Source organism: Phacochoerus africanus, chromosome 2, assembly GCF_016906955.1.
Source record: "Phacochoerus africanus isolate WHEZ1 chromosome 2, ROS_Pafr_v1, whole genome shotgun sequence".
Lineage (NCBI taxonomy): Eukaryota > Metazoa > Chordata > Mammalia > Artiodactyla > Suidae > Phacochoerus > Phacochoerus africanus.
In genome coordinates, this window is record NC_062545.1 from 271,719,846 (window position 1) to 271,740,193 (window position 20,348).

Sequence of the window (20,348 nt, forward strand, 5' to 3'; positions counted from 1 at the left end):
AATAGAGAAGAGTTTGATTCAAGCCACGCTAAGGATGAAGAGCCCAGAAGGAAACTCTGAGGGCTGCCCTGTTAAAAAAAGGTTTTCAGGAGTTCCCGTCATGGCCCAGTGGTTAACGAATCCGACTAGGAACCATGAGGTTGCGGGTTCGATCCCTGGCCTTGCTCAGTGGGTTAAGGATCCGGTGTTGCCATGAGCTATGGTGTAGGTTGCAGATACGGCTCTGATCCTGCCTTGCTGTGGCTGTGGTGTAGGCCGGTGGCTACAGCTCCGATTCGACCCCTAGCTTAGGAACCTCCATATGCTGAGGGATCGGCCCTAGAAAAGGCAAAAAGACAAAACAAAACAAAACAAAAAACCACAAACGTTTTCAGGACAGTTTCCCACCCTGCAGAACAAAGGACATACATCATGTTGACAGGACTACATGCCTTCAAGGTCTCAAAAGAGATAGATTCACTGTGTACACAGTGAGACAGCAGGACTCTGGGAAGGCAACCTTATCTTCCAGGGAGTGTTGCCATGAATGCCATAGGGAGGGAGTTATTTATTCTTCGAAATGGACATTCTTTACCTTAACGATGAAAACAGATGTGCTGTCAGAGGGAGTTCCTGTCGTGGCTCGGCCAACATGAATCTCATATCCACGAGGATGCAGGTTCGATCCCTGGCCTCTTTCATTGGGTTAAGGATCCGGTGTTGCTGTGAGCTGTGGTATAGATCGCAGACTCAACTCGAATCTGGTGTGGCTGTGGCTGTGGCATAGGCTGGCAGCTGCAGCTCCGAATCGACCCCTAGCTTGGGAGCCTCCAAATGCTGCGAGTTCGGCCCTAAAAGCCAAAAAAAAAAAAAAAAAGGTAGATTTTCTGTGTGTGTTTGACAGGCCTGAATCAAGCTGTCTTAGTTCACACAAAATTCAGGGTGAACCATGTATAAGCCATGATGACATCCCCTTACCTCAGTACGTGAAAAATGTCTCCCTCAGAATGCAATCACTCTTAATTACCTTTCTAATCTCTCCCTCGGTTTTTTGTTTTTTTAATTTTTTTGCCACACCTGCTGCATATGGAAGTTCTGGGGCCACGGGCCGAATTCAAGCCACAGCTCTGGCAACACCGGATCCTTAACTCACTGTGACAGGCCCAGGATCCAACCCACACAGCTGCAGAGGCAACTCTTGATCCCTAACTGCTAGGCCACGGTGGGAACTCCCTCTTCCATGGTTCTTAGTCTGTTAAAACGTTCTGCTTTTCAGGTGAATTTTGATAGTTTATATTTTGCTGAAAAAATCATATTTCCCTTTGCTATTTCAATTTATTACCACAATATTTTAAATGATTACTTTTTTGGGGGGCTGCACCCACGGCATTCGGAAGTTCCTGACCCAGGGATTAACTCTAAGCCACAGCAGTGACAATGCTAGTTTCTTAACTACTAGGCCACCAGGGAACTCCTGTTTATCTTTTTAGTATTTTTTTCTATTTAGTCTCTGTCAGCTTTCATCTCATTCTCCCCGCTTCTCTCTTTTATTTTATTGCTATTTTTCTAATTTCCTAGGTTGAATATTTGATTTGCTTATTTTTTTTATTACTAGTAAAGCACTTAAGGCTTTAATGCTTAATTAATTTTCATCCAAGCCCAACTTTAGCTGTGTCCCAGGCAGTTTTAGTATCATTTCCCTTTTGAGATGCTTTTTAACATTAAAAGTATACTGTATGACGTGGATGTTGAAAAGTGAAGAAAAAAATACATAACGTCCAGGGAATTCCCGTCGTAGCTCAGCAGTTAACAAATCTGACTAGCATCCACGAGGTTGTGGGTTCGATCCCTGGCCTCGCTCAGTGGGTTAAGGATCCAGCATTGCCGTGAGCTGTGGTATAGGTCACAGCTACAGATCCTGTGTGGCTGTGGCTGGGGCTGTGGTGTCGGCTGACAGCTGTAGCTCCGATTTGACCCCTAGCCTGGGAACTTCCATATGCTGCACGTGTGTCCCTAAAAAGCAAAACAAAAACCATAAAGCCCAACCCCCCCCCCCATCATTCTAGGACTTCCCTGAAGGGGAAGGGAACACACAGGAATTAGGAATGACGATGGGCGTAGCAATGGCAGAGGATTTGATCTTGCTTCTCAAGGAAGGAGACGGGCACTGTTTCAGCAGGATGAGGTTCAAAAGTTGGGTCAGCAATAGGGGTGGTGGGGTGGTGGGGTGGTGAGAAAGGCATCTCAGAGAAAGAGTACCCATGGCAGGAGATTTCATCTTCAGAGTAAAAGAGGTTTTAAATTTCTTTTCTTTTCTTTTTTTAGCCTCAGAGAAAATGCCAAGGAGGAAAAAAAAAAAAAAAAGCAAGCTGTAACCCAGGATGCAAAATGTGAAGTTCTGCCTCCTCTCTTCCTCCCTGAGGCCCCATCAGCAGGAGGATTGGGGGCGTAGGGGGTGTTTGCAGCCTTTCAGCAAAACAGGGCAGAGAACTGCTTATAAATATGCTCCAACTACTCTGAGACTGCAGCGCTTTTGCTAAGGAAGGCGGCAGGCATCTTTAGGTTCCAGGGTGGGGTGTCCCAAACAGATGGCTTCAGATTGTTGGGGAACCATTCAACGAAATAGCTGCTATTTTTATTTTCTATATTAAACATCTGTTCACAACAGGGCATGGCTGTGATGCATTCAGCAACAGCTGTGGAAGGGTCACAGTTGAAAGAGTGAAAGGGAGAGATTTGGGGGCTAAGTGGACCTCATTCAGGGGTCCCTGCAGGCCTGGGCAGCGAACCCTGAGCCTCTGGACAATCAGCCCCAGGACAACTGCTTGCCTCCCCTGCTGGCCCAGTGGAGGCACCTGAGATACCTCCAAGGGTGGGCAGGCAGCGAAGAGGGAGTCAGATCCCCAGGGTGGACCCCTTGTGCCTACATGACTCAGAGAGAGGGAGAGACAGCTGGTGTGATTCAGTACAAGGAACTCAGGGCCCAGGTGATGCATAAATAGGAAATGGGGAAACTGACATCCAGAGGGAAGAAGTGACAGGCAGGACCCCGAGGGCTGGACATCTGGCTCCCCCAGCCGAAGAGTCCTGCCGAGTCTCTACCAGCGTGGAGAAGGCTCTTGGCCCTGACTCTCCGTGTGATAAGGTGGGGAGGCGGCTGCTGTCAGGGAGAGGGGTGAGTGGTGAAAAGCGAGGTGGGAGGAGAGTAGACAAAAGGAGAAGGAGGGAGGGGAGGGAGGGAGGGAGGAGGGGTGTGTGGAGGAGGAGGGAAGCTGGAGGGGCCAGAAAGACAGCCTGTGTTTAATTTGAATTGGGAGGAGCAGGCACCCCTGCTCTTCCTAGGCTACTGAGAGCTGTTCAGGGTCTGCTTTTTTTTTTTTCTTTTTTGAACTTTTAAGTGCGAATGGCAACGATTTTTCATTTTAATTTCTTATTCATATTTCGATTGATTGATTGATTTTGCTTTTTAGGGCCGCATCCGCAGCACATGGAGGTTCCCAGGCTAGGGGTCCAATTGGAGCTACAGCTGCTGGCCTACACCACAGTCACAGCCATGCAGGATCCGAGCCACGTCTGCAGCCTGTCCCACAGCCCACTGAGCAAAGAAGGCCAGGGATCGAAGCCACAACCTCATGGATGCTGGTTGGATTTGTTAACCACTGAGCTATGACGGGAACTCCAGGGTCTGCTTTATAAGACGTGGGTGCTGGAGGTCTGCTGAGAGCCTTAGGGCACCTCGTCATGAGCCAGGAGGGGGTTAAGTTATTGCTACAGTCTAATGATGGGGCAACCACCCTCCCAAACATGCTGAGCCAGCGCCTTAGTGGGGACAACGGGGAGGGGGTGCTTTCTTTAAGAATAACAGGAGTTCCTGTTGTGGCTCAGTGTTAATGAACCCAACTAGGATCCATGAAGATGCCAGCGCCTTAGTGGGGACATTGGGGGGGAGGGCTTTCTTTAAGAATAACAGGAGGAGTTCCCGTCGTGGCGCAGTGGTTAACGAATCCGACTAGGAACCATGAGGTTGCGGGTTCGGTCCCTGCCCTTGCTCAGTGGGTTAAGGATCCGGCATTGCCATGAGCTGTGGTGTAGGTTGCAGACGCGGCTCGGATCCCGCGTTGCTGTGGCTCTGGCGTAGGCCGGTGGCTACAGCTCCGATTGGACCCCTAGCCTGGGAACCTCCATATGCCACGGGAGCAGCCCAAGAAATAGCAAAAAGACAAAAAAACAAAACAAACAAACAAACAAAAAAAAACAAAGAATAACAGGAGTTCCTGTTGTGGCTCAGTGTTAATGAACCCAACTAGGATCCATGAAGATGGGGGTTCAGTCCCTGGCCTCTCTCAGTGGTTAAGAATCCAGGTCTCAGACTTGGCTCAGATCTGGCATTGCTATGGCTGGTGGCATAGGCTGGCAGCGGCAGCTCTGATTCGACCCCTCACCTGGGAACTTCCATATGCTGCAGGTATGGCTCTAAAAAAAAAAACCCCAACAAAAAACAATGGAATTCCCTGGTGGCTCAGTAGGTTAAGGGCCTGGCATCACTGCTGTGGCTCTGCTCCCTGCTATGGTTTGAGTTCGATCCCTGGCCCTAGAACTTTGCATGCTACTGGTGCAGCCAAAAAGAAAAATAAAACCAAATTAGTGACAGAGCCTTGGAAGGCACCATGCACCTTCTCTGCTCAGAGCCATCGCTGGTGTCTCCTCCCGTGTCCTCTGTGACCCAGGTCTCATCACCTCTGTGGGGCCAAGGAGGTGAGAGCAGGTGGTGCCAAGAGCATGGACTTGGGGGTCAGACGGATGAAATAAAATTTCTAAGATAGGACAAGAAAATTTAAACATGAAGTTCCATCTCGCTCTGTTTGCACCCCGCCTCCCCTTTAGTGTGCAGTGTGCATCTGCCTTATACACTAACCAGACCTCCTCAAAGATGGGAGTGCCTACCCAACCATAAATATCTTTCTTTTTCTTTTTCTTTTTCTTTTTTTTTTGGCTTTTCTAGGTCCCTTCCCACGACATATGGAGGTTTTCAGGCTAGGGGTCTAATCAGAGCTGTAGCCGCTGGCCTACGTCAGAGCCACAGCAACACAGGATCCGAGCTGCATCTGGGACCTACACCACAACTCATGGCAACGCCAGATCCTTAACCCACTGAGCAAGGCCAGGGATTGAACCCGAAACCTCATGGTTCCTAGTCGGATTCGTTAACCACTGAGCCACAACGGAACTCCTCATTTTTTTTTTTTTTCCTTTTCTTCTGAGGCCAGCAATGTAATTTCTTAGAAGATTAGCATTCTTTCCCACTCGGTAAGGGGTCTTGGTGACCTAACTGCTCCTTTTTTTTTTGGCTGTTGTTGTGTTTTTGGGTTTTGTTTTGTTTTGTTTTGATCATCGAAGCTCAGTTTTATTTCCTGTGGTTAAGAAACATTTAAGCACCAAACAAAGCAAGTGGAGCCTGAGCGCGCAAGGGCCAGTACCGGCAAAAGAATTGGTCCCCATAAGGAAGTGGCAACTACAGCAGGAATCACTGCCCCAGGAGGGCTGCGCTGTTGAGGAGGTGACACAAGGTTCCACCTTAGCCCCTCTCCCCTGCCCAGGGGGCCCAAAGCTCTGCATGGTCCGAATCGCCAGGAAAAGCTGGTCAAGAAAGTTTCCGATGGAAAATCAGAACCCTGGGGACTGCCCGCCACCTGAGGGGCTGCCGCGCTGGACCCCGCCCTCAGGGCGCAGGGCTCACCCCTGCCCTCTCCCAACTCTGTAAGGGGTCACGGTGACTTCCTGCTCGCTTTGTGTGTTCTTACCTGGACTACGTGTCTTTGGTAAACTTTACGTAAAATGTCAGGATGTCATTTTGATGTGCAACCCTGTGCCTTCAACTTCTAACCCACAGAACAGCTCAGAACAGTCTGCCTCTCTGTGTTACCACCCTGAGTTTGGCTCAGAAAAAATTCTCTTTTCCTTCTTGATTGTTAGTTGAATTTTCATCAACAAGACCACTCTGAGCTGGCTAAGCCACTTCCTGTGTGACCCAGGCAGATCACTGCATTCTCGGAACCTCAGGTTCCTCATCTGCAAAATGGGCAGGATATTAAACCTCCTCAGGACCACTGTAGGAATTAAATAAAATATGGGAGTTCCCATCGTGGCTCATGACTAGCATCCAAGAGCACACAGGTTCAATCCCTGGCCTCGCTCAGTGGGTTAAGGATCCAGCATTGCCTTGAGCTGTGGTGTAGGCTGCAGATGTGGCTCTGGATCCTGCGTGCCTGTGGCTGTGGTGTAGGCCATCGGCTACAGCTCCGATTTGACCCCTACAACTGTGACCTACACTGCAGCAGCAATATCAGATCCTTTTAACCCACTGTGCCAGGCCAGAGATCAAACCTAAGCCTCCAAAGGATCGGAGCCACTGTAGTTGGATTCTTTTTTTTTTTTTTTGTCTTTTTTGCTATTTCTTGGGCTGCTCCTGCAGCATATGGAGGTTCCCAGGCTAGGGGTCCAATCGGAGCTATAGCCACCGGCCTACGCCAGAGCCACAGCAACGAGGGATCTGAGCCGCGTCTGCAACCTACACCACAGCTCACGGCAACGCCGGATCCTTAACCCACTGAGCAAGGGCAGGGACCGAACCCGCAACCTCATGGTTCCTAGTCGGATTCGTTAACCACTGTGCCACGACGGGAACTCCAGGATTCTTAATTCACTGCACTAAGGTGGGAACTCTCAGGAAGCCCTTTAAAAAAAAATTATGTGTAACATACATCCAATAAAGTACATAAGTGAGAAGACCGGTGAATTTTTACATAAATGTGCACTCGTGTTGCCACCACCCAGATCAAGACACAGAACATTTTCAGAGCCCCTGGGGCTCCCACGCCTTCTCCCCAGTCAATGCTCCTTACTCTCCGCCCCCAAGAGAGAGTTATCCTACTTTCTAGTGTCTAAGATTCGAAGTTTCCTAAAACTTCATTTGCATGAACTCATAGTGTGTACTTTCATATCTGGCTCAAAAAGTTCCTGGCTCAGCAGGTTAAGGATCTGGCAGTGTCACTCAGGCTACTGCTGTGATGACGGTTCTATCTCTGGTCCTAGAACTTTTGTGTGCTGTGGGCACAGCCAAAAAAAAAAAAAAAAAAGATTCTGAAATAAAGTTAAGAGTTAAAGGAGTTCCCATCATGGCTCAATGGTAATGAACCCAACTAGTATCCATCCATAAGGCCGTGGGTTCTATCCCTGGCCTCGCTCAGTGGGTTAAGGCTCTGTGAGCTGTGGTGTAGGTTGCAGACGTGGCTCAGATTTGGCATTGCAACGACAGCTCCGATTCAACCCCTAGCCTGGGAACCTCCATATGCTGCAGGTGTAGCCCTAAAAGACCACCCCCCCCCCAAAAAAGACAAAATAAAATTCTGAAGCAAAAGATGAACTGTCGTTTGTTCTTTGGAAGGACCGCACAGGGATTTGCTTATCACTTTTCTGTGATCCCTTGCGATTCCTCCAGACGTTCTTTTCCTATTCATTGTCATTCTTGCAGAAAGATACGTCCGTACTTTTTGGAGAAGTGTGGACAACAGTCCCCCTCACCTCTCAGGCAATCCTCACCAGTCTGCATTCTGACTTTTGCCCAGGTCACCAATGACTTCTCAACCACCAGACCTACTGATGTTTTAAAATTTTAATCAGGAGTTCCCGTCGTGGCGCAGTGGTTAACGAATCCGACTAGGAACCATGAGGTTGCGGGTTCCATCCCTGGCCTCGCTCAGTGGGTTAAGGATCTGGCGTTGCCATGAGCTGTGGTGTAGGTCGCAGACGCAGCTCGGATCCTGCGTTACTGTGATTCTGGTGCAGGCCGGAGGCTACAGCTCCGATTGGACCCCTAGCCTGGGAATCTCCACTGCCACGGGAGCGGCCCAAGAAATGGCAAAAAGACTAAAATAAAATAAAATAAAATAAAATTTTACTCAGAGCCTTGGGACATGAGGTGCTGTTAGTTACTCCATGTTTCTGCAGCCTGGCTCACCCTGTGCCTCTCCGACCATTTCCCTTCTGCCTCCTTCTGGTCTCTGCTCCCTTTGCTCTGCCTTAACCTGGAGTGTTTCCCAGTGTCCTTCACATGCCTAGTCCCTGACCCCTTGTGTCATCTATGTCACTCTTCCTGGCATCATCCACTTCATATGGCCTGACAAGGAAGCCCAGATCTGACTCCTGACTTTGAACTCATATTCAACTTTCTCAATGACGTCTAGCCCACCAATCTCCCTTAAAATTCGACCCCGGAGTTTCCGTGGTGGCTCAGAGGGTTAAGAACCTGACACAGTGTCCATGAGGATGTCGGTCAATCCCTGGCCTCACTCGGTGGGTTAAGGATCCAGCATTGCCGCAAGCTGTGGTGTAGGTCGCAGATGCAGCTTGGATCCAGCATTGCTGTGGCTGTGGCGCAGCTGTGGCAGCTGCAGCTCCGATTCGACCCCCAGCCTGGAAACTTCCATATGCCATGGGCACGGCCCTAAAAAGACAAAAGATAAAATAAAATAAGATAAAATAAAATGCAGCCCCCCAGCCTAATGCTGATTACCCTACTCTATTTTTATCACAGCATTTACCACCTTTGAACATACTATACAATTTATTGTTTACATATTTACTGTGTTTCCCCTCTAGAATGTCAGCTTCACATCCACAGGTAAATTTCTCTTTCATTCATTGTTTTGTCTGCGATGCCTAGGATAGCGCCTGGTACACAGTACAGGCTCAATGATTAATTTTGCTGAATTAATGAATGCCACCACACTTTGCCTATGCCAGAGTGGCAGCCTTTGTGTCTCAGTCTTTGCTTCTGCTTTTGTTTTCCTTTTTTGGCTGCACCTGTGATACATGAAAGTCCCTGGGTGTCAAAATCTGAGCTGCAGATCAAACCTGAGCTGCAGCAACTCGGGATCCTTAACCCACTGTGCCAGGCCAGGAACTGAACTAGCGCCGCCACAAAGACAAGTCAGATCTTTAACCCACTGTGCCACAGCAGGAACTCTCCATCATTTTATCATAGCATCCCGGACCAAAAGAAAAACCTAACAGCTCTGCTTCCGAAGCAGTCAGGACCAAAAAACTTCTGTTATATTCTAACAACTTAGCATCATTTGAAAAAACAGTACCTATAAATTGAAAGAAAAAAATTTAGTGTATATATATATATTTTTTTTTTTTTGGTCTTTTTAGGGCTACACCCTCGGCATGTGGAAGTTCCCAGGCTAGGGATCAAATCAGAGCTGCAGCTGCCAACCTACACTACAGCCACAGCAGCGCCAGATCTGAGCCGCATCTGCGACCTACACCACAGCTCAAGGCAACGCTGGATCCTTAACCCACTGAGCGGAGCCATGGGGATCAAACCTCATTCTCATGGATACTAGTTGGATTCGTTACTGCTGAGCAACAACTGAAACTCCCAAAATTTACTATAATTCTTTTTTTTTGTCTTTTTTTGCCATTTCTTGGTCCGCTCCCGCGGCATATGGAGTTTCCCAGGCTAGGGGTCTAATCGGAGCTGTAGCTGCCAGCCTACGCCAGAGCCACAGCAACATGGGATCCGAGCCGCGTCTGCAACCTACACCACAGCTCACGGCAACGCCAGATCCTTAACCCACTGAGCAAGGGCAGGGATGAAACCCGCAACCTCATGGTTCCTAGTCGGATTCGTTAACCACTGTGCCACGACGGGAACTCCTACTATAATTCTTAAATAACCACCATTCCTCACTAGTAATGGGCACCTTTTCAGACCTGGGAATCAATCACATCAGACATAAACACCCTCATCTCCTACCCGACACTGATTTTCATGAGCTATTTGCTTCTTACCACATCAACTGTTGAAAACTCAGCTTCGCAGAGATATACTGTCATAGAAAGAAATGAAGAAGAGTCTAATGTTGAAACTGTGAACAGCTTCCAGCTCTTAGTTTCCACAGTGTCCAACAGATGACAAGAATCACTGTTTCTTTTCTAATTCTTGCTTTTTAGGGCTGCACCTGCGGCATATGGAGGTTCCTAGGCCAGGGGTTGAATCGGAGCTGCAGCGGCCAGCCTACGCCACAGCCACAGCAACGCTGGATCCGAGCTGTCTCTGCAACCTACACCACAGCTCACAGCAATGCTGGATCCTTAACCCACTGAGAGAAGCCAAGGATGGAGCCTGCAACCTCATGGTTCCTAGTCGGATTCGTTTCTGTTGCACCACGATGGGGACTCCGTATCACTGTTTCTTTCCAAAGTTTTTAAAATAGGCCATTGTGCTCCTATTGGCTGTGACACCCCAGGGTGCCTTGCACACAGTTTGGCAACCGTGGGCCTAGGCACTTTTCTTTGGATTTGATCTTCTCTCTCTTCTCAGCCTCTAGGCTCAGCTCAAGTGCCACCTCTTCCATGAAGCTTTCTGACCCCACTGGCCAAGAACAAACCACATCTAAACCAAGTGATTTCTCCACTTGGAATAAAAACTTCTTCCTCTGGGATCCTATGACAATTCAATGTGTGTAAATTATTTTCTGATACCCAAAGGGTAAAAAACGCCCTATTTCTTTATTTCTCTAAATTGATCACAACTCTTTTGAAGTCCCCACTGTCTGAGGTTGCTGAGGTTTCATTTGAGTGGCATTTGCGGGGGGGGGGGGGGGGGGGGGAAGGGATCAAACCTGCACCACAGCAGCAACCCATGCCATACCAGTGACCATACCAGATCCTTAAGCTGCTGAGCCACCAGGGAACTCCTGAGTGGCATATTTTTTTCTGGTCTTTTTATCTGTTTTAGGGCCACACCTGTGGCATAATGGAAGTTCTGAAGCTAGGGGTTGAATCGGAGCTGCAGCTGCAGGCCGACACCAGAGCCATAGCAACACAGGATCCAAGCTGCAACTTCAACCTACACCATAGCTCACAGGAACGCCAGATCATTAACCCACTGAGTGAGGCCAGGAATGGAACCCAAATCCTCATGGATGCTGGTCGGGTTCAATAATTGCTGAGCCATGACAGGAACCCTGTGGGGTTTTTTAACCCTTCTTCTTTTTTTTTTTTTTTGGTCTTTTTATGGCCACACCCATGGCATATGGAAGTTCCCAGACTAGAGGTTAAGTTGGAGCTGCAGCTGCCACCCTACACCATAGCCATGGCAATGCCAGATCCAAGCTGCCACGGCAACCTACACCACAGCTCATGGCAATGCTGGATCCTTAACCCACTGAGTGGGGCCAGGGATCAAACCCACATCCTCATGGATACTAGTCCGGTTCTTAACCCACTGAGCCAAGACAGGAACTCCCTGAGTGGCATTTTTATGCGGTTCTCTCTGTGTTTCTGGGCTGGACCAGGACTGCAGGATTTCCACCGTCCAGGCAAAAATGAGCTGTCCACACCAGCTGTCCTCACAGACTGCCACCACAGTGTTCACCGGTCCCATCAAACATGTTTGGCCCTAGGGAGTTGCTGTTGTGGCTCAGCAGAAACGAACCCGACTAGTATCCATGAGGATGTGGGTTTGATCCCTGGCCTCGCTCAGTGGGTTAAGGATCCAGAGTCGTCATAAGCTGTGGTGTAGGACACAGATGCAGCTCAGCTCCAGCATTGTTGTGGCTGTGGTGTAGGCTGGCAGCTACAGCTCTGATTCAACCCCTAACCTCCATATGCCATGGGTTCGGTTCTAAAAAGCAAAAAAAAAGTGGTTGGCCCTGGAGTTCCCGCTGTGGTACAACAGGACCAGTGGCATTTTGGGAATGCTGGGACGTAGGTTTGACCCCTGTCCTGGCACAGGTGGGTTAAGGATCTGGGGTTGCTGCAGCTTCAGCGTAGGTGGAGACTATGGCTGGGAACCGATCAATGGCTGGGGAACTCCACATGCTGGGGACGGGGGCAAAAAAAGGAAAAGAAAAAAAAAAGTGGTTGGCCCGAGTCTGCAGCCCCAGAGCCAGCCTGAGCAGAGGGACTCACTCCTGGCTCTCAAGGTTCCCAGGGGAAGTCCTGGTGCTTGGAGCCAGACACTCACATCACCACCACCCCTGTCCAAAGCCCCAACCACTAGGGCACTCTGTGCCTGGGGGAGAAGTTGGTGCCCCCTCAAAACCTACTGTTGGAGGGAATCCAACCTCTCACTTTGGGAAGAGGTATTTGTCCCCCAGAGTTTGCATGCAAGAAGCCTGGAGGCTGGATGTCGCCCACAGATGTGTTTCGTTTAGCCAGTGTAGTGTTACTAGTTTTTGTTTTTTAAATCTATTGCAACATTTAAACTTACCAACATCTTGGTTTCTTGATGGCTGCATGGAAACCAGTAATTGGAGCTGAGTAAGACTGACCCCTGCACAAGGCTCATGCTTTGCCACTGGTCACATTTGTGGTTTTACACATGTCTGCCTGATGCCTACAGTCCTTTGAGTTTGAGATCATGGCTTAGGCTACTGAAAAATTTAGCCTTTTTTTTGGGGGGGGGGGTTCTCCCCGCAGCATGTGGAGTTCTGGGGCCAGGGATCGGATCCAAGCCATAGTTGTCACCTAAGCCACAGCTGTGGCAACGCCGGCCAGATCCTTAGCCCACTGTGCTGGGCTAGGGATTGAACCTGTGTCCCAGGGCTCCAAAGATGCCACCAATCCTGTTGCACCACAGCAGGAACTCCAAAGCCTTTTTCATTTGTTCGTTTTCTCTTTTTAGGGCTGCAACTGCAGCATGTGGAAGTTCCCAGGCTATGGGTCCAATCGGAACTGCAGCTACTGGGCCATGCCACAGCCCAGCAACATCAGATCTGAGCTGCGTCTGCGACCTACACCACAACTCACAGCAACACCAGATCTTTTTTTTTTTTTTTTCTTTTTGCCTTTCCTAGGGCCACTCCCGCGGCATATGGAGGTTCCCAGGCTAGGGGTCGAATCGGAGCTGTACACCAGAGCCACAGCAACGTGGAATCCCCGCCTCGTCTGCAACCTACACCACAGCTTACGGCAACACCGGATCCTTAACCCACTGAGCGAGGCCAGGGATCGAACCTGCAACTTCATGGTTCCCAGTCGGATTTGTTAACCACTGAGCCACAATGGGAACTCCTCCAACTCCAGATCTTTAACCCACTGAGAGAGGCCAGGGATCCAACTCATCCTCCTGGATACTAGTGGGGTTCTTAAGCTGTTGAGACTCGAGGAGAAATCCAACAAAGCCTTTTTGATACTGTATTCCAACTTCAAACACACAAAATGTGTTAACTCACTCTTCCCTGCAATGATGTACCAAACTCAAGCACTCCAGGCCCTGTGGTTCGTTATGGGTGTGGGGAAGGGGGTGGGGGGTGCTGCGCTAGGGAAAATTCCTTTTTCATTCTCCGCCAGTGAACCGCAGCAGCAAAAAAGGCAGGATACCAACTGAACACTCCACAAGTATATTCAGCACTGATTTACTCAGATTCACGTTATGTCATTTTTAACCATATTAATGGCTAACATTTATTGGGTCCTTAACAGGTTCCCAGTACCAGGTAAAGAAGCTTCAAATCAGTATCTTGTTGAATTCCTTAGAAATCGCTTCTAAAAGAATGCGGTAGAATCTAAAATCCTAGAGATCAGGAGGAGGGGGTTTGGGGGGTGAACCCGGAAAAATGCAGCTGATGATGCAGCTTAAAAGCGGAAGGGAGGTAGGTGCAAGCCGGAGACTGTCGGAGAAGCCCAGACTCTGGACCCAGGACCCCGGGTGGGTGGGGGGAAGCAGGCCGGTGGGTCCGCGGTATAAGCAGGTCTGAAAAAGTCAGAGGCGCGGCTGTGTCGGTTTCTCCCTGGTCCGCCCCATCGCCTATTGTGGATGGTCGAACCGCCTCTCCCTCGATTCTACGTCCCTCTACGCCGCTCCCTGTCCCTATTCCCCGAGTCCCTCGCTAACTTCTGCCTCCTCCGCTCTGCATCCTTCTCCCCACCTCCCTGGCTCCTGGCGCAGTCGCCAAGCCGCAAGCAGGCGCCCCACCGTCACGTGACCAGAGCGTAAATCACAGGATTGTTCCCACTCCCAGCTGCTGACCCGCACTGGGGCTCTGCAGAGGCTGCAGGCCGCGCATGCGCAGCTGCAGGCGCACCTGCCCGCCGGGAGGGCGGGGCCGCGGACCAACACAGAGCATCCATCCGCTCGCTGGACCTTCGCCCCTCCCTCAAGCTGGGCAGGGGCGCAGGGAGAAGGACCTCCAACAAACAAGAATTTGGAGTTCCGGTTGTTGATGTGCTCCCAGCAAGCGGTCCTCCTGGCCGAACCTGTCCTTAAGGCAGGGCATTGGCGCTGCACTCCGGGCGCTGGATGTTGCCCCCCTGGGCATCAGGGAGTAGGACCGCAAGTCCTGGGTCTGCCCTTAGAGGCGTGTAACCTTGGACAAGTGACTTGACCTCCCTGCGCCCCTGGAAAATGGAGTAATAATAGCACTGACCCCGTGAGGCTGTAGTGAGAATTCGATGAAAATTCATGAGAGCCCTTTGCGTGGTGCCTGACGTGTATCAAACGTATGTGCAAATAAAACATACAGAGCAAAGAATAGTACTGTGGGCTGACTGAGGAAGGGTTTTATCCTATCATGTAGGTCATCTCCCTAGTTCCTCAGAGCCACCTTTGAGAGAAGCCGGGAAGCTTTATTGTCCCTATCACTCAGATGGAGAAATCAAGGCTCAGAGATGTCAAGAGGTCTTAAAACAGGTCTTACACCCCGCATTCAGAGAGATTCCAACCTGACACTCCAGTCTGGGGTTCCCGAGTTGAGTTCACAGTCTGTCACCCTACTCCCCTTTTCAACCATTCTATTTAAAATAACATCTGTTCTGATTTTTGCCATCTCTTGTAAACATCTCAGGTACACATCTGCAGGGAAGAATTTCTTTTTTTGTGCTTCCTTCTGCAGAAAATAAGAAACGGCTGTTTCATTTTCTGTGGCCTTTGAGGAGGTCTCCAGGCAGATTCCAGGTCAGTCCAAAGTCCTGGAGGTCTGTGATAAGATCTATCCCAGGAGTTTTCCTCCCCACCCTGTCCCTCAGACTCTCCCCTCTGGTCACACCAGCCCCTCTCTGTTCATGGAAAAGTCAAACTTCTTTCTTAGCACTTGGTCTCTGCACCTTCTGTATATCTACCTAGGACACTCTACCAGACCCCTGTTGCTACCTTTCACTCATCTCAGGAAGCCTGCCCTGACTGCACCCTGCCTGATCCCATCAGGTGCTCTGTCATTGGCTCTTACAGCCCCCTGTCTTTCTGCTTCAGCACTTAGTGGAACAGTAACTCAGTGCTGTGTGGGACTCCTTGATTCCTGTCTGTCTCCTCGGCTAGAATACCAGCTCTTTTTTTTTTTTTTTAAGGGCAGCACCCAGGGCATATGGAGATTCCCAGGCTAGGGGTCAAATCGGAGCTATAGCTGCCGGCCTACACAGCCACAGCAACATGAGATCTGAGCTGCGTCTGTGACCTACACCACAGCTCATGGCAATGCTGGATCTTAACCCACTGAGTGAGGCCAGGGATCGAACCTGCAACCTCATGGTTCCCAGTCGGATTCTTTTCCGCTGTGCCACGAAGGGAACTCCTAGAATACCAGCTCTTGAGGGCAGTCTCTGTTGATATGTGCCAGTGGGTCACAAGGAGGGATCGTGTGGGATCACAAGGGCATCTTAGGTCCCCTCACATTTACAAATGATCTCCTCCTTTTCCAAATGCAACCCAAGGCTATTAGGACCTTCGTTGGGTAAAAAACAGCCTACACATGAAGAGATGACAGATGAACATTTTTCTGCCCTAGGAAGTGACAGGAAGTTTCTGTTGAGATAGACTGAGGTGAGGGTGAGAAGATGGCCAGATCTTTGTGCCCTGGGGCTGGTGGCTGAACTAGAACAAGTGGCCTCTTGTCCCTGTATGGCCAGTGTTCACTATGTGACCTTGGGAAAGTCCTCCTTTAGGCCTCAACTTCTTTAGTTGTTGCTCAGTATTAAATAACTAGAATTAGATCTTTCAAATTCTAGAATTAGATCTTTCCTTTGTCGCCAGCAAAGCACTTATCTTCCACGATCTCCTCCATCAATAAAATCCAGCAGGAGTTCCCGTCGTGGCTCAGTGACTAGGAACCATGAGGTTCCAATCTGACTAGGAACCATGAGGTTTCAGGTTCGATCCCTAGCCTTGCTCGGTGGGTTAAGGATCTGGCATTGCAAATGTAGTTGTAGGTCGCAAATGCGGCTCAGATCCCGTATTGCTGTGGCTGTGGTGTAGGCTGGTGGCTACGGCTCTGATTAGACCCCTAGCCTGGGAACCTCCATATGCCTCAGGTGGGGCCCTAAAAAGACAAAAGACGAAAAAAAAAATCCATCAAAAACTGACCTGGGACCGCTTTGGTAAAGATGAATTCCAGGAAAGAGACGGTGAGCAGAGTCATCTCACAGCGCATTCCTACTAGATTTGGGATCTAGATATTTCTAGACCTTGGTTGCCCAAAGGCTAGGATGGGTGTCTCTCTTTTACGTGGCTAGGGCTCCAATGCCTAGAACATATAGCAGTGGGGTAACAATACATCTTTGCTAATTAATGGTATACAACCTGAGAGCAAGTCTGGTGTTCCTGAGCCTTTTTTTTTTTTTAATCTGAAAATGAAGATTCAATGTCCAATTATTGTGAGGATTTAATAATATGATGCATGTAAGGTATAGAGTTTGAAACATAAGAGCTCAGTAAATGGTGGATTTATGGATATGGGTACTCAGGCAAAGCTGGGGTCAATAAACCTCACGTTATGTTGTGGCTGGGATGGGTACTGCTAATAAGAGATCTAGCCTCTGAGTTCCTTTCGTGGGCAGGGGGAAAATGGGAGGCTCTCAGAAAGAGGAAAGGCAGGATGGAACGAGTCAAAAACCTTTGGCCAGGGTTTCAGGTGCGGAGGGACCCTTAGGATCCAGCTCCCCGGGAGCGCGCGTTGGCTAGGGCGCGCGTGGCGCGTGAGGCTAGGGGGACGGCGCGGCTCTCTCGCCACCCGGGGACCGCCTCGCATCCAGCCGCATCTCAGCGGGCGGGGCCGAGCCCCCGGGCCGCGGTGCGATTGGCCGAGGCGCGCGGGTGACGCTCACGGCTGGAGCTAGACCTGCCCCCGGCCGGACCCGCCCCCGAGCGCGCGCCGGCGGGTCGTCAGCCTCGCTCTGGCTCGCGCCGCGCCTCCGCGCCGAGTCCGCGCGTCAGTCGATCCCGAGCGCGGCTGCCGGGAGGCGGGCTGCAGCCAGCGGAGCGCGCCGATCCCGGGAGGCGGCGGTGTCCGCGGGCGTCTAGGGAGGAGGCTCGGAGCCCGGAGATTCGCGCAGCGCGATGGCCCCCATTGGCCTCAAAGCCGTGGTCGGAGAGAGTAAGTGGAGTCGGGGTCCTCCGCGCTGGCGGCCGCTACGGCTGCCTGGGAGAAGCCGGGCGCCGAACCTGCCCGCAGTCCCCCGGCCTCTGCTGGCCGCGCGCCCGACCCGGCCCGGGGCTCCTGGCTGGGAGGGTCCCGTTATTCCGGCGCCGCCCTCCTCGGAGGGAAGTCCTTCCCGGCCTCCTGCGGCCCGCGCCCGCTTCCCTTCTTCCCCCCTCTCGGCTTCCCGCATTCCTCCCCTTTCCCCCACCCCTCCCCTCATCGCCTTGCTCCTAACCCTTCATCCCACCCCTCGCCTCTTCGCCCCATCCCTCCCCTCCACCCAATCCCTCTCCTTCCTCTTTACCTCCACCTCCCTCGCTCCATCCCAAGCCCCTTCACCGCCTGCGGCCCATTACCCTCCCCGGCACCCCATGCTTCACTCCCATTACCTTCCCCCCCATTTCCCTTCTCCTTTTCCTGGCCTTCTTTATTCCCGAAGCTCTTTGATTCCACTCCTTTTTCCGTCTCCAGTCCCTCCCACTTTCCCACCCTCCTTGTGGAGTCGTGACGAGCGAGCTCCAGGCCTGCGTCCTCCTCCCTCTTCCCCCCCCCCTCCCGGGAGCCGGAGCTGCGGTCCCCGGCTGCGGAGACCCACCTGGGAGCGGCTCCGCGCGCCCTGGCTCAGACGCGCCGCTCGCCCAGCCCGGGCCACTCCTGGCAGCTGGAGAGGAGCCTGTTTTCCAAAGGCTTGGCACTGCTGGGCTGAGGCCGCCTCACTCCTCCAGATCCAGGATCTTGGCGTCAAGGGCGGGGTCTTATCAGGGTCCTGAACCGCCGTAAATCACCCCGGAGACCAGCAAAGCTTTAGAGTGCGGCGGGAGGAGTGGCCCTGCCCAGCACCGCAGTCTGCAGTCTCCTGGTCGCAGGACCTAGCTGGTGCTTGGTTTCGGGCAGTTTCAAATCACTGTTGTAGGGAGGATATGGTGGTGCCTGGGTTTGGACGCAAAGCTCAGCGTAAATGGATTTTTAAAAATGGATGATGGTGGCGAATTGCAGGCTGCAGCGGAGTGAGGGCTGACGGTGGCAATGTTTGGAAAACGGTGTCCCCACTGCTAAATAGGATTGGTGATACGTGTAGACAATAGTGCCTCCTCAATACTTTGGCTGTTTCTTTAACAAAACAAACAAACAAAACAAAAAAAAATGAGAGAGGACTGCTCTGGCTTTTGCTACCTCTTTTGGAATCGAGAGAAAATTAAAACTGGACTTTTCTCTGTAGGAGAGGATAAGAAAGAAAATGGAATAAAAATGGTGGAAGTTACAGTTTCCTTTGCAATGATTCTCTCCAATTAAAGCGCTTCCTCTCTCTCTCTGTCTTTGACTGTAATGTTGCTTTTGAGCGTCATGATTGTTTCTTCTTCCTTATTCTTTTCATTGATATATAGAAAATATTCCCATGTGTACAACCTTATCCGACATATTACATCAGAAGAAAATTGTTATTCAAAGGGAGCCCAGATGACCAGGTTTTAAAAAAGTGCCCACTCTAACACCTGCCTTCTCCATGCAGTAAAGCTTCTGATTCACGTACCTTCTATTTTTAAAGGCAAATCCAAGCCTTTAGGACTGGAAGGACCCATGGGAATCCTCTAATGTCAACACCCTCATTCTACCCGTGGGAAGAAATGGAGGCTCAGAGCAGTGAAATGACTTGCCAAAATCAGTATTAATTAATTTTTGAAAACCTGGTGTCTTTGCAACATTGGTAAAAAAATAACTTTCTGTATGGTTCTAGCTATACCATTTACTTCCAATATCCTTTTTAAAGGACTGTGCAATATGGCATGTGTCAAGTTACGTGTTTTGCATTCTTTTAAACGTTGTATTTGAATAAGGTGCTTTTAAAACAAAATCCCTACGTATTAGAGAGATCACATTTTTGCTTCCTTTGCCATTACCCTTGTTTATGCAGGTAAACTGCTCCCCCCCCCCCAACCCCGGACCTTTTTTTAGAAGCAAGTATTGGAAAGAAATGAATATGTAATATGGTCAAACTAAAAACAAACAAACAAACAACAGTTCTACATAAAATTGGTGACTGTGGGAACAACATTTTATGTCCATAACAGCTGAGTTTGGTATACATTTTGGAAAAAATTTTGCACTTCTTTGTCAGTGACATAAAGAATTCTGTTAATTCTGACTCCTAATTTTGGATGGGGTTTCTAGCTTTGCCTTTTTTCTCTAAAAATAAAAGCGAAATAAAGATTTTTTTTTTTTTAAACCAAGCACACCAGTTTAAGTGTCACCTTCACAGCCTGGCCTTCCCACTCTAAAATAACACCTCCTAGTCACTGTTTATCAGATTCTCTCATTTTATCGTCTTCATAGCACTTAAAATCATCTGAAGTGATTTGGTCTAGTTTTTTGGTCTTGAGGGTTTTTGTTAGGGCCTTTTTGGTCCTCGTTTGATTGTTTCATCCACTCGATTGTTGCTTTTGAGAGGGCATGGTCTTTATCTGTTATGTGCACCCCCGTATCCCATACTGAAAACGGTGGCTGGTCATAGTTGGCAGCTAATAAATATTCACTGAGTGAATCAGTGTTATTAAGGATATGATTAAGAGCAAGATAAATGTCATTTGGGGCTTCCTGTCACATCTTCCTGAGTTGAGTTTTAGAGTGGCAGTAGGTACAGACACAACAAAAGCAGAGAACAGTGTTAGCTGTTGATTCAACAAATGTCTGCTCAGAGCCTGGTAGGAATTATGGGGGTTACAGGGACGACTCAAATAGGGGACAGTCTCACCCTGTTGTGACAGACACAGACAGTCCAGAGATGCTCTCCCTGTCACTCCCCTGACACCCCCAGGGTATAATGGGTGTATTGCACTCCTACGGGCTGGTCTCACTCAGACCAGTAGCTCCATCAGGGGAAAATAGGGCTTTGTTTCATTCTTATGTTGGTGGTTAGTGTGAGAGTTAGTGCTTCGTCCTCCAAATGTTGGA

The 20,348-nt window shown here is 49.9% G+C and overlaps 1 protein-coding gene across 2 annotated transcripts in view; it reads left to right on the plus strand.

Annotated features, from left to right (window-relative positions):
- The first annotated feature begins 17,142 nt into the window (after positions 1-17,142).
- STXBP1 (syntaxin binding protein 1) overlaps positions 17,143-20,348 on the plus strand; it is a 74,916-nt gene continuing 71,710 nt past the window's right edge. The window contains exon 1 of one of the 2 annotated variants that reach the window (XM_047768463.1): positions 17,143-17,354. In XM_047768463.1, the coding sequence (XP_047624419.1) occupies positions 17,318-17,354 (37 nt within the window). In that variant the 5' untranslated portion in view covers positions 17,143-17,317. The remainder of the gene's footprint in view (positions 17,355-20,348) is intronic. The other variant, XM_047768464.1, reaches the window with a different exon arrangement.